Genomic DNA, 12,236 nt, shown 5'->3' with positions numbered 1-12,236 from the left:
GGTCCTTTCTCAGGTGCCGCCACCTGCCTTTGTCTGCGGAAAAGCTTTAGCCAAAGGCCAAGTCTGATCAGAGAGGTGAGAGAACACAGAAAGAAAGGCAAACAGTCAGGGGAGAGCCAACGGTAGCAGGTCAGTCAGGAAGCAGAGTCAGGGACCTTGAGTTCCTTCTCCAGGGCTACAGATGATATTCAGAACCATATCCCGAGCTGAAACCTTCACCAGGTGACGTCAGCTGCACGGTGATCAGACTGTAGCCATGACATAAGCTGCAGCAATTCCGAGAACTGGCCTCAAAGGAATGGGAACCAACCAACTCTGGAACTGAAGATTAACTGTACTTAAATCAATCACGATGATGCTTCAAAATCCTTCAAAATTTTTTAAAGTTGATTTTCATAGATACACAGATTTCTGAACTGTTACCTAGGGTCATTTTTCTTCCCGTGTTTACCCATCAGAATGTAACACTGACAGATGTTGAAACCTTGGATTCCAGGTGGAAAACAGGCAAGAATTGAAGAGTACTTTGAAATAGTTTTATTGGCTCATAAGACCTTTGCATATAAAAAAAATACCCAAAACACTATGCAGTATTAAACCACAATTACATTTTTTTTAACCAATTGAAACTACCCAGAATAAACATTTTTTAAAGGAAAAGAAACCTACAGAACTAAACTGTGAAATGACATGATGACTTAAATACTATGACAAAATAGATACCTCCTGATAACGTGAATCCATTGCACGAAGCCGCCAGAACGTTTCATGAGCATAACGTCGCACGGGTGCAAACGAACACAGCGTCACGTCACACACATAGCTGCAGTAGCCGTGCCCCGCCTCAGGAACGCTCGTCTCTGGCACAGAAGGTGGCCCGGGACAGCTTGCGCCAGGCCCCGCCCGGTGGCCGCCTGCGTCAGCACCGCCGCTGCTTGAAGAAGTCCACGCCCCGCAGCTCCTGCGGCAGGTACTCCTGCTCCACCGGCTCGCTGTAGGCGGGGTTGTACTTGTAGCCCTGGCCGTAGCCCAGGTCCTTCATCAGCCTGGTGGGCGCGTTGCGCAAGTGCAGGGGAACGGGTGGCAGCGGCCCCTGGTGGCCCCGCAGGCAGGCCTTGACGTTGTTGTAGGCGCTGTACACCTCGACCGACTTCGGGGCTCGCGCCAGGTAGACGACGCACTGGGCCAGGAGCACCTGCGCGGGGTGGGGGCGCCGCCCCGGGTTAACTCTGGGAGACCCCTGCTGCGCTGACATCCCACGGGGCCCACGGTCTGGACAAACCACGACAGGGAGGGCGTCCTCCCCCGAGGCGAGGCTAAACCAGACCGGTGGTTTTCTTTTAAAACTGAAAGAACTGTTTATCACATGAAATTCTTCTCAAAACCCCACCACGTAAAGCTAAGCAGGAGCTGCTCTGTCTGTGGGTGAACTTGCAGAGACATCCTGTTCAGCTCCTCTGAGGCTCCTGCCCCCAGGAAACCCCGAGCACCTCTGAGGAGCCCACATGAGACCCTGCCGACACCGAGGTCCCTCCCCCACAGCGTCTAAGCTTCCAGATGGGTCAGAGAGCCAGGCAGCCTCCTCCGTGGTCCAGGCCCAGGGAGGCGCCACCCAAGGTGATGGCACAGGGCGGGGGCCTTACCTCGCACTCGGGCATGCCTATGAAGTGACAGCCTTGGTAGGTGGCGACGGCTTGTGTCAACGCGGACGGGTCGGCCAGGCCTGCCACACATACGAACAGGGGCCAGTTAAGCCCCCGTGCACACCCCCGGGCCGACCCACCACCGCCTGCAGACCCTAACCGAGGAATCCCTCAGAAAAGCCGATCTTAGCTGACTCCAGAGGTGTGCACGGGGTGGTTACTGTGCAGGCTCGAGAACTGTTGTTTCCTTGGAGATAAGCTCTACATCCAGTAGGAAAAACAGGAGCCCACGTACAACACCCATAAAGAGCAGAGGCCATGAAGACAGTGACGGATGGACACGCTGAAGGCAGAGCACTTCCTGACACCAAAGAAAGCTAAGGCTCTGAGATCTCCTTTAAACGGGGCCTGGAGCCCTCCCTTTCTATTAACATCTCGGGAGCTCTCTGATGAAAACCAGAACACCTGACTTCAAAGCAAAATTAAAACGCTTCTTTTATTTCAACACAGACACCTCGGAGAGATTGTGGGCTTGGTTCTGGACTACTGCAATAACACGAAAACCGAGATAAAGTGAAAACCGTGATAAAGTGAAAACCGCGACAAAGCAAGCTGCACGAATTTTCTGGTTCCCCAGCGTGCACAGAGCTTGTGTTAACAGTACACTGTCGTGCCTAAAACACTTCACTGCTCAACATGCTAACCGTCCCCCAAGCCTTGAGGGGGTCAATCTTTTTGTAGTAATGATATCAAAGAGGACTTGTCACAGACCTCCAAAACAAAAAGAACAGAGATGCAAGTGTGAACGTCTCAAGATCACCGTCTCAAGTGCGACACCACCCAAGTGGCAACTGCTGCTGACAGGCCCGTGACACGGGGTCCCACGGACCCCACGGCGACAGAGGCACGAGCTGCGAAGGCGGCCCGCACCCCCGTGGCGTCACTACAGAGGGACGCGGGGACCCGTGACTGTGGGAGCCAGACGCCCAGAAACAGAGGACAGACTCCACCAAGTCCCCGCCCCACCCAGCCCAGGACACTCCCGGGGCCCTGCCCTGCCCCGCCCCGCCCCAGGCCCCGCCCAGGACACTCCCGGGGCTCCGCCCCACCCAGGCCCCCCCAGACTAGGGGCCGGGGCCCCGCCCTCCCCCTCCCCTGGGGCCCCCCCAGCCCCGGACACCCACCCCAGGGCCCGCCCCCCTCCCCTGGCCCCCGTCCAGCCCCGCAGTCACTCACCCACGTCCGCTCCACTGGATAGGCCCGGGGCCCCCGCCCCAACTCCTGGGGCCCCGCCTGCCACGTACAGCGGGTCCCTCGCCAGGCCCTCCAGCATGCGTCCCCAGGCGAGTAGAGCCGCCGGGCCACGTACAGCGGGTCCTCGCCGCCCTCCAGCATGCGACCCAGCCAGTAGAGCGCGGCGCTGGAGTCAGAGCCCCGCATGGACTTGTGCAGCGCCGAGATGCAGTTGTAGTGCTCCTCCCCTGCACGCAGAGCCCCACTCAGCCCTGCGCCTGCGGCGCCGCAGGCCTCTCCCGGGCTGACCTCAGGGAAGCCCAAGCCAGCAAGGGACCCAGGAGGGCCTGAGCACGGTGAGCTCCGACACCTCCCTCACCCGGCCCCGCGGAGGGGCTTGTGCTGCCGCCGCTGCCACCGAGGGACGCGGGGCTGGGGAGGCGGTGCTGATCCCCGCCCGCTGCAAAGGGCCTCGGTCTCACGCTTCACCGGGTCCACGATGAAGGCAGCACGCTGGAGACCCCACTTCCTTCTAAAGGAGTGGAAATCCGACTCCAGCACGACGGCCCAGAATCACACACACCCTCGTCTACAGGGGACTCTTCATCGCCCATGTCTTTTGTAAAGACAGACTGCTGTGCTTATGATGTCGACTATTCCAGCTCAGAGATTTAACAGGAGCTGGTGTCAGGTTTGGTATCTGTAAATATGGTTTTATGAAAACAGATAAATGCACATGGCAAAATTCATTTAAAAAAAGAATAGCACAGAATAAAAGCACCAATTTCTACGTAAACTTAATTTTTAATTGTGCCTTTAAGAATTAAAGTGAAAGTCGCTCAGTCGTGTCCAACTCTCCGAGACCCCTTGGACTATACAGTCCATGGGATTCTCCAGGCCAGAATACTGGAGTGGGTAGCCTTTCCCTTCTCCAGGGGATCTTCCCAAACCAGGGATCGAACCCAGGTCTCCCCCGTTGCTGGCGGATTCTTTACCAGCTGAGCCACAAGGGAATTAAGGATTTTAACTCTCATTAAAGAACTCCAACTGAACCAAGCTACTTAAACTAAACACACACCTGAGTTCCCACGATTCCACACCAGCTGTCAGCCCCCTGGTCAGGAGGCAGAGCTGTGCCGGGAGGCTCCAGGCGGAGCTGCCTGGGGGGCCGGGTGCTCACTCACCTGCCCGGTCGTACAGGATGTGTGAGCGCTGCAGGCCCTCCTTCACGTCGCTCTCTGTGACCAGCACACGGCTCGGGGATAGCTCTGCCCGCCCTTCTTCCCAAAGGTCTTCCGGGCGCTCAGCCGGGCCAGCACAGCCAGCTGCAGCCCATTCAGCCCGGCCCTCGCGTCCCCGTCGCTCAGGTGGGCCAGCGTGTCCACAGCCTTGTCCTCGATGAGCACTGAGGACCTGCAACACCAGCGCATGTCACACTCTGGACACCCCCCTCCTGCAGCACGCTGTGCCTCTCATCCCCGAAAGGCCACTCCCGAGCTGTCCGGGACCCCGAGCCCTGGTGTTGGGGCAAGCCTGTGCTGTTAGCGGCCAGAGACAGCGCGGCTGAGCAGAGCCTCGCCCTTGAGTCCCGAGCTTATTTCACCTGACGTTTGGTCCTTTTCCATCCGACGTTCGGTCCTTTGCATCTCCAGGTTCCACATGCACGAATTCAACCGGCCTCGGACGTAAAGTATTAGAGGGAAAAATTCCAGATAGTTCTAGAAAGCACAGGTTGAGTCTGCTGCACACTGACAACCAAGTACAAAGCATTCAGAACCTATGTGCAACGACCTGCTGCTGCTGCTGCTAAGTGGCTTCAGTCGTGTCCGACTCTGTGCGACCCCACAGACGGCAGCCCACTAGGCTCCGCCGTCCCTGGGATTCTCCAGGCAAGAACACTGCAGTGGGTTGCCATTTCCTTCTCCAATGCATGAAAGTGAAAAGTGAAAGTGAAGTTGCTCAGTTGTGTCCGACTCTTAGCGACCCCATGGACTGCAGCCTACCAGGCTCCTCCATCCATGGGATTTTCCAGGCAAGAGTACTAGAGTGGGGTGCCATGCCTTCTCGGTTGCAACAACCTACACATGGTTTATTTACATCCTGTTAGGCGTGATGAGTCGCCTAGAAACAATGTTGGGAGAAACAAACATATGGGAGGATGTGCTCTGGTCCTAGGCAAACATCAGGCTGTCACAGAAGGGGCCTGCGCATCCTCCAGTCTCGTGTTCTGGTGTCCATGGGGGTGGGGGTCTCTGGATCCAATGCCTTGCAGATCCTGAGGGACAACTCTATAAGCACATCTTCATTTTTGTCCCCAGTCCCTCTGGGCACAGCAGCACCCAGGAGCTGGGCCCTGGGCTCTGGTCTGGGACATGCTGCCACAGGGGTACTGACCACGTGTGGACCTTCGTAAAAAAGGTCTAACTGTGACTCCGAGTCTAATTGAGCAACTTTTCCTATTCTGTCTAGTTAGACAAGGTGTCCAACACTTTTAGCTATATAGAGGGATCTTATTCTTTCTGGCTAGCTGCATACGTACAAAGTGAAATATAACTGTTCAAAGTTACAGCTCAGCCGTGTCCCTGCCAACCTTCAGCTGGAAATGTCACAGCAATTAATAAATCAACACGGATCATCTGAAGCAGCTACCTGGAGAACAACCCCGAAGGCCCCACTGGGCTGGGCAGGGAGTGCTCAGAGGGCGCCCTGCCTCCCTGGGGGGACAGCGTCGAGGACCCCAGGCTGCACTTGCCCTTGAAGGCCCACCTCTGGCGTCTCCCAGATGCCATGTCTCTGAAAAGACTCCTCTTCAGAGCCTCCCAGCTGCCTCTCTGCCCCCAGGAGTCGGCTCACAACGGAAGGCTCTCCCGTTGGCCCGGCCGCCCCTCCTGACCAGACACTCACGCTACACACCAAGACCACAGCGCTGCTCTTTGTAGAGCGGATTCTGGACGATCTGGAGAAACACTAGACCCACCCGAAAGACAACCCACAGTAGACAACCCACACTGGGGCCAGCAGCAGAGGAGGCGCTGTGGCTCGGGGGAGCCACGGAAGGGCACACCTGCCTGTGTCTATGCGTATGTGTGTATATGCTTGTGTGTGTGCAAGTATAAGTGTGCATATGTGTGTGTCTGTGTAAGTGCGTCTCTATGTGGGTATATAAGTGTGTATGTGTGTGTGTATAAGTACATGTTTCTGTGCGTGTATATGTGTGTATAAGTACGTGTGTCTCTGGGTATGTGTGTGTGATATATGTATATGCATGTCTGAATAAGTGTGTATATGTGTGTTTAAGTGTGTGTGTCTCTGTGTATATGTGTGTATAAGTGTGCATGTATATGTGTATATGTGTGTGTGATGTGTATAACTGTGTCTGCACAAGTGTGTATGTGTGTGTGTCTGTGTGTAACTGTGTCTGTACAAGTGTGTATATGTGTGTCTGTCTGTCTGTGTGGGGCAGGAAGACCCACACGGCCTCGACACCTCGCCCCAGAACTAGAATCCGACGGCCTTTCTCCTCGGAGCCGCAGGCAGCAGAGCGCCCACAGGACCACGTGGGGAGCGCCAGGCTGGAGGCGGAGCGCGGGGCTGGAGGCCTGAGCCAGTGTCGCAGGGCCACCCTTCAGAGGCGACTGGCTGCAGCACAGGGGTCCCTAACCCACAGGGCCTGGTGGACGACAGGCCCCACTTGTGCACACCGAGTGGGCCGACTTCAACTTCCCCACAGCCTCAGGATGGAACGTGTATTTTTAAAAACTGAGACAGATGGGAAGTATAAAAGAAAACAACACCACAAATCCTTATCTGCAACACCCAGAGAGGACAGCAGCTGCCAGGGCGCTTGCTGAGCCCCCTCTGCGAGCCACCCACCAACCTCTCACGTCACTGAGCTGGGGGTGGGCCTGGGGGCAGGCAGAACCTCCGGAACGCCCTGTACCTATCTATCCTGTGACCATCCAGTCAAGCTTCGAAAACAAAACTGGGTCATATCATACAGAGTCTGCAACCTTCATAATAAAACGCTATTTTGAAAAGCAAGCCAGGTACTCAGAACTCTCAGTATTATCCTTTTACCAAACAGGCATCATGGAAACTGTCAACACCAGAGACAAAGGGGTGGATCACCGTCGCTGTGCCACCATCGGGTCAGCGCCCAGAGGCACAGACCGCCCTTGTGAGTGACTGCACCTCGCACACCTGGGGCAGGAAGTGGGCAGAGGACAGGCATACAGGCGGTCTCAGAGCCCATCCTCACGGACAGGCGGTGAGCGGGCCTCGTTCGTTATGAAAAAGGCCAATGAGCAGGCTGCGAGAAAGCCTTTAGAGACAGAGAGTTTTCCACAGTTGGAAAATGCAGTCCTCCCCTGAGTGTTTGAGGTCTGCTCTGCTCCACCGTCATCCCTTCCATCAGGTCTGGAGTCATGGGCACCAGGGTGAGTCCACCTGGTCTCCCAACGGCTCCTCATCCCCTTCCACACGAGCCACATTCCAGGATCGCCCATGTCCAAACTTTAGTCTTTCTAAAGTTTAGAAAGTTGGAGTAATAAAAGGCTGCTCAGGACAGTCACGGGGCAAGTCTCCGGATGGGAACTGACTGCCAAGAACAACACTGCACAGAGGTTCCAGCCGCGAGCCAGTTCCCTGCAAGCCAGTTCCTTGCAACCCTGCTGACACCACGCGGGTCCTCAAGAGGAGTAAATACGCTGAAACCCCTCGAGACCTCAGGGGAGGGTGAGGAGGGGTGCTCAGGCCCAGAACAGACAGGGAGGTGTTCAGGGACCTCAGCAACCAGCACCCAGAGAAAAGTGTGCCCTGAGTCCGGAGACGTGCTTTCACGACTGAAGCTTCAATGATCAATGCCCTCAGGCCCCTCTCGGCTCCTCAGTGCCGGCGTGGGTGGCTTTCCCACCCCAGCTCCACCCTCAAGCCATGCAACCTGGCCCAAGTGGGTCCCTGTCCGTGTCCAGGATTTCCTGCACCCCAGGTAATTCCTCCCACATCTGGGACAGGAGCAAACGGCAGAGGCATGCTTCTAACCCAAATAAGGGAAGATCCCTGCTCCACGTAAGGCAATCGATGGCCCACGATTCACACGCCTCTCACGATACAGAGACATCACCCGGAGCAAACGGACGGCCTTTAAGGCATCATTTTCAGTTAGTTTCTTTCCTTTTGTGGAATTGAGTCTGACTTCCAGAGTGCACAACAATCACCCTAAAAACACTCGAAAAAGTTTACGGTAACTTTTACACTAATTCTTACTCAAAGTTTTACAGGGGAAAAAAAAAAAAAACTGCAGGAAAAAGAAAACTGGAATCTGAGTACAAACTCCAAAAGATTCATGACGTAAGTTTCTCCTATGAAGAAAATAATCAAAAAGCCTCTCCAGGTTTTCTGAGCCTTGATAAAAAGGTGTGCCAGGAAAAGCCCGGAACCTGTCAGCACCAAGGCAAACGCCGAGAACTAAGCCAGGGGCCAGGCGGCCAGTCAGAGCCGGAGGAGCCTCGGGGGCGCCCGGACGGGTGGTCTCTCCATCTGCAGAGACAGGGCAGCCCCTTTGCAGCCCAGCATCACATGCACCCGTCCATCCTGGAAGGACACCCTGCTCATCCGGCCCTCCAGCCCAGCCAGGGGCTCCCCCCGGAGCCAGAGCTGCTTACTCGGAGCTGCTGTTGCCGCCGTGGCTCAGAGGGTCGGCAGGGCGGCTGGAGTCCAGCACCTGGATCCCCAGGGAGTTGACGGCCCGCATTAGGATGGTCACCACAGCCTCCACGGGGAGCTTCTCAAGCACGATGACTCGGCAGCGGCTCAGCAGAGCAGCATTGACCTGGAAGGAGGGGTTCTCCGTGGTCGCCCCGATCAGGGTGATGGTCCCACACTCCACGTGAGGAAGGAACGTGTCCTGATCAGGAAGAAAAACAGAAGACGCTGACCTGCAGGATCAGCCTGCAGGATCCAGGGTGAGCTGGCTGTTCCTTCTTTTCCTAATCCTGAGTTCAGGATCCGATCAGCAACTTAAGTTGTCCACTGAGTCCTGATGTTTCAATTACAAATGCCTGAAAATTGGAAACTTGACCCAAAGTAGTTTTTCTCATATCAACAGCCGCGGGATACACCTACAATTTCATTTATCAGACAGAAGCAGCATTTTCTGGACACCAAGAAAATGCTAAGAAAAAGTGAGGGTAAGAGGCGTGAAGAAGGGCGGAGGGCCTGGGCTCCTGGAGAATTAGTCACCCCCACCCTGAACCCTTGTGCAGTGACCGCACAGGCTTCACACTCAAGTCCACATTCACAAGGACCAGAAGGAAGAGCACGTACCTGCTGAGACTTATTGAACCGATGAATCTCATCAATAAAAAGGATGGTTTTCCTCTTGAAAAACCTCTTCTCGTTCTGAGCTTGTTTGATGACGTCCCGCACGTCGGTTGTCTTGGCGCTGGTTGCCGACAACGTCACAAACCTGATGCCGTGCTTCTTGCTGTTGTTGGCTATGATGTGGGCCAGCGTGGTCTGCGAGAGAGGGCAGGAACTGAGACGGAGGGATGGGCACCAGCATGCCCACCAGCAGCCTGGACACTGCGGCGCCCGGCAGGAGAGCCAGCTGAAACAGCTCGGTGTGTGTTTATACACTAAAGACAATGCTACCCATAAAGCAGGAAAAGCAGCTAAAAGCTCAGCTAATCCCAACCTCCTCTCCTTCATGTCTAACTCCGCTGATGCCTTCCGGGGGACGCTAAGATCTGCGGAATCTCTGGAAAGAGCTGCTGAATGGACGCAGCTGAGCCTGGTGGCAGGTGAGACCTCGCCCAGCCAAGAGAGCAGCAATACCGACCAGCGAGGCGCAGACCCCCGGGCCAGGGGGACCACAGCCCGAAGCTTGCAGGCAGTGCAGAAGAGAACCAGCACTTGAACTGGGGGATCAATGGTGACCCTAAACCACTTGTGACCGTCCGCTGTGGACGGAGTAAAGCAGCAGCAACGCCTCCGTCAGCGCTTCCCGGGAAGTGAAGAAATACAAGGAAAAGTGCGGCTCGGCACCTGGCGCTTACGCGGGGCTGCATACACACGCACATGTTCTCATTAAGTTTATTATTACTGTCGGCATCGCAGTGCGGCAGTAAGGATGGGGGTGAAGAGGGGCAAATGTGCTCCGGAATGAGTGGCAAGGGGGCATTTCATTTTCTGGTCACACAGCCCCATCAGACACTGCGGCTGCTCCTCCCAAGTCCCAGCCCAGAAGCCACACCTGCCTGGCTTGGGATGGGTCACCCACCTCTGCACTGACCAGCCCAGCCCACTGCCTTTCCAGCCACGAGTCCTCTCTGAGTGCGTCCTGCTCACCGCCCCAGGGGTGTTCTTCTTGTTCTCTGCCTCTTCTACCTCTTCCATCTGATTAAAGGTTCTGAGCATCTTAAGCAGAGTTCTCGGGAATCAGTAAGGATGCTATTGCATAGCACCGAGCTATGTGGGTTAAATCTGACCAAAGGAAAGCACAAGACACACAGAGGATGAAGCTAGAAAGAAAAACCAAAGAAAACACCATCAAGGCGTCTGAATCTCACAGCTCTGAGCTCTTCTGCACCTAATGCTGGGTTTTGCTTTCCACTCTGTGGTGCTTTCTCCCTCTTCCAGCAGATAAAATGTATGTATTTAAGCACTGCTTGGCTCTCTTTCAGTCTTAACACCTGCCTCCTTAAGGCTCCTTCAGACTCCTGCTCAAGTGTTCTGGCAATGCTCTGTTCTCTAGATTGCAGTATCCTAAGTGCCCACCTCTGGGCTTGTGCTAATTCCCAAGAAAGCACTGGACACCAAGACGCACCCAATTTCTTCTTTAAAGGGCAAGGCATCATAAGAAGTTATGGAAAACAGTGGATGAAAGCGACTTGAAAAGGGAAGGAGTTCTCAGGTCAGCCCTGTTAAATAAGTACAGTTTCAAGGTTTGATGAAGAACTGTCTGCAAGAACAAAGCGAATGAACAAGAAACCCGATAGCTAAACAGAAGGAAGCACAACAGAAATTTAAAATTTTTTGCATTTTTTTTTTTCCAAAACTGAATGGACACACTCCTGAATGGGAAACTGCTCCAGGCCACCTGTCCTTTCCCAGAGAATCAGGCTACTAACAGCCAGCGGGTGAGGGCGGGGCGGGGCGCCTCGGGGCCCTGATCGGACCCCCCCATCTCCCCCCGCAGAGGGCCGGGACGGCGCGCTGACCTTGCCGCAGCCCGGTGGCCCCCACAGGATGAGCGAGGGCACCTCGCTGGCCTCGAGCAGCGAGCGCAGCAGCGTCTCGGGCCCCACGGCGCGGCCCTGTCCCACGAAGTCCTGCAGCGCGTCGGGGCGCATGGTGTCGGCCAGCGGCTTCCCCTCCAGCAGCTGCCGCACCTCCTCGGCCGCAGGCGCGCGCGGGCGGCCCCCGGGGGCCCCGAATGCGGCGGCGCCCGCGTCCGCGTCCGCGTCCCAGCGGCCCGCGTCGTCCTCGCCGTCTGCGTCGCCCGCCGCCTCCTCCTCCTCCGGCGCCTCGGCCTCGCCCCAGCTCCGCGGGGACGCGCCGCCCGCCGCCGCCGCCGCCGCCGGCCGCGGCCCCGCGCCCTTGCCGCCCGGGCTGCCGGGCCGCGCGCCCGGGAAGTCGGGCAGCAGGCGCGCGCCGCTGGGCGTGGGCGGCGCGTCGTCGCTCTCGCGGTCCTCGCTCTCGCCGCCGTCGTCCGGCTCCTCCGCCTCGCCCTCGCTGCTCTCGGCTGCCGTCGGCGTGGCCGGCTGCTTGAGCGCCGAGCTCTCGGACGGCCGGCGCCGCTTGGCGCGGGGCTGCGCCGGCTCCGCCAGGCCCGCCGGGTGCAGCAGCAGGCAGCGGTCCAGGTGCGCGTTGATGTGCGCGGCGGGCATGGCCTGCTGGCACACGGGGCACTGCACCCGGTGCAGCTGCGCCAGCAGCGGGTCGTCCTCCGGCCCACTCACCTCCATGGCGGCCGCCGCGCTAGGCCCCGCGCCGCGCGCCCCCGGCTCCGGGAGGCGGCAGGACGCGCGCGGCCCGGCGCAGAGCGCCGCTCAGGCCTCACGTCCGGGCCGCCCGCGTCGACCCGCCCTCTGCCCGCCGCCCCGCCGCCTCGCGCGGCGCGCCGGGAAGCGGAGTCCGCGGTAGCCCGCCCGGCCGCCGCCGGCGCCGGCTCGCACGGCCCGACGGGAAATGTAGTCCGCGACCGCTCGGCGGGCTGAGGAGCGCTCCTTTCCGGCCGGCGCGGGCAGCGGCTCGCACGGCCTGCCGGGAAACGTAGTCCGCGGCCTCTCGGCGGGTTGCGGCGCGTCCCATTCCGGTGGGCGCCGCGGGAGGTCGGCACGTTGCGCATGCGCAAACCTA

General features: G+C 57.5%; 1 protein-coding gene across 1 annotated transcript; it reads right to left on the bottom strand.

Annotated features, from left to right (window-relative positions):
• Positions 1-522: 522 nt before the first annotated feature.
• WRNIP1 (WRN helicase interacting protein 1) lies at positions 523-11,980 on the bottom strand. Its single transcript, XM_070361414.1, is given in 9 exon segments — positions 523-1,195; positions 1,644-1,723; positions 2,510-2,612; positions 2,880-3,124; positions 4,061-4,138; positions 4,141-4,289; positions 8,540-8,781; positions 9,201-9,392; positions 11,096-11,980. Coding segments are annotated over 9 exon segments (2,112 nt in total). The 5' UTR covers positions 11,843-11,980; the 3' UTR covers positions 523-919.
• Between the last annotated feature and the right edge of the window lie 256 nt (positions 11,981-12,236).

The sequence above is a fragment of the Bos mutus genome, chromosome 23, assembly GCF_027580195.1.
Source record: "Bos mutus isolate GX-2022 chromosome 23, NWIPB_WYAK_1.1, whole genome shotgun sequence".
Classification (NCBI taxonomy): Eukaryota; Metazoa; Chordata; class Mammalia; order Artiodactyla; family Bovidae; genus Bos; species Bos mutus.
The sequence above is the reverse complement of the archived record's forward strand: the minus strand, read 5'-3'. Positions and strand labels throughout refer to the sequence as shown.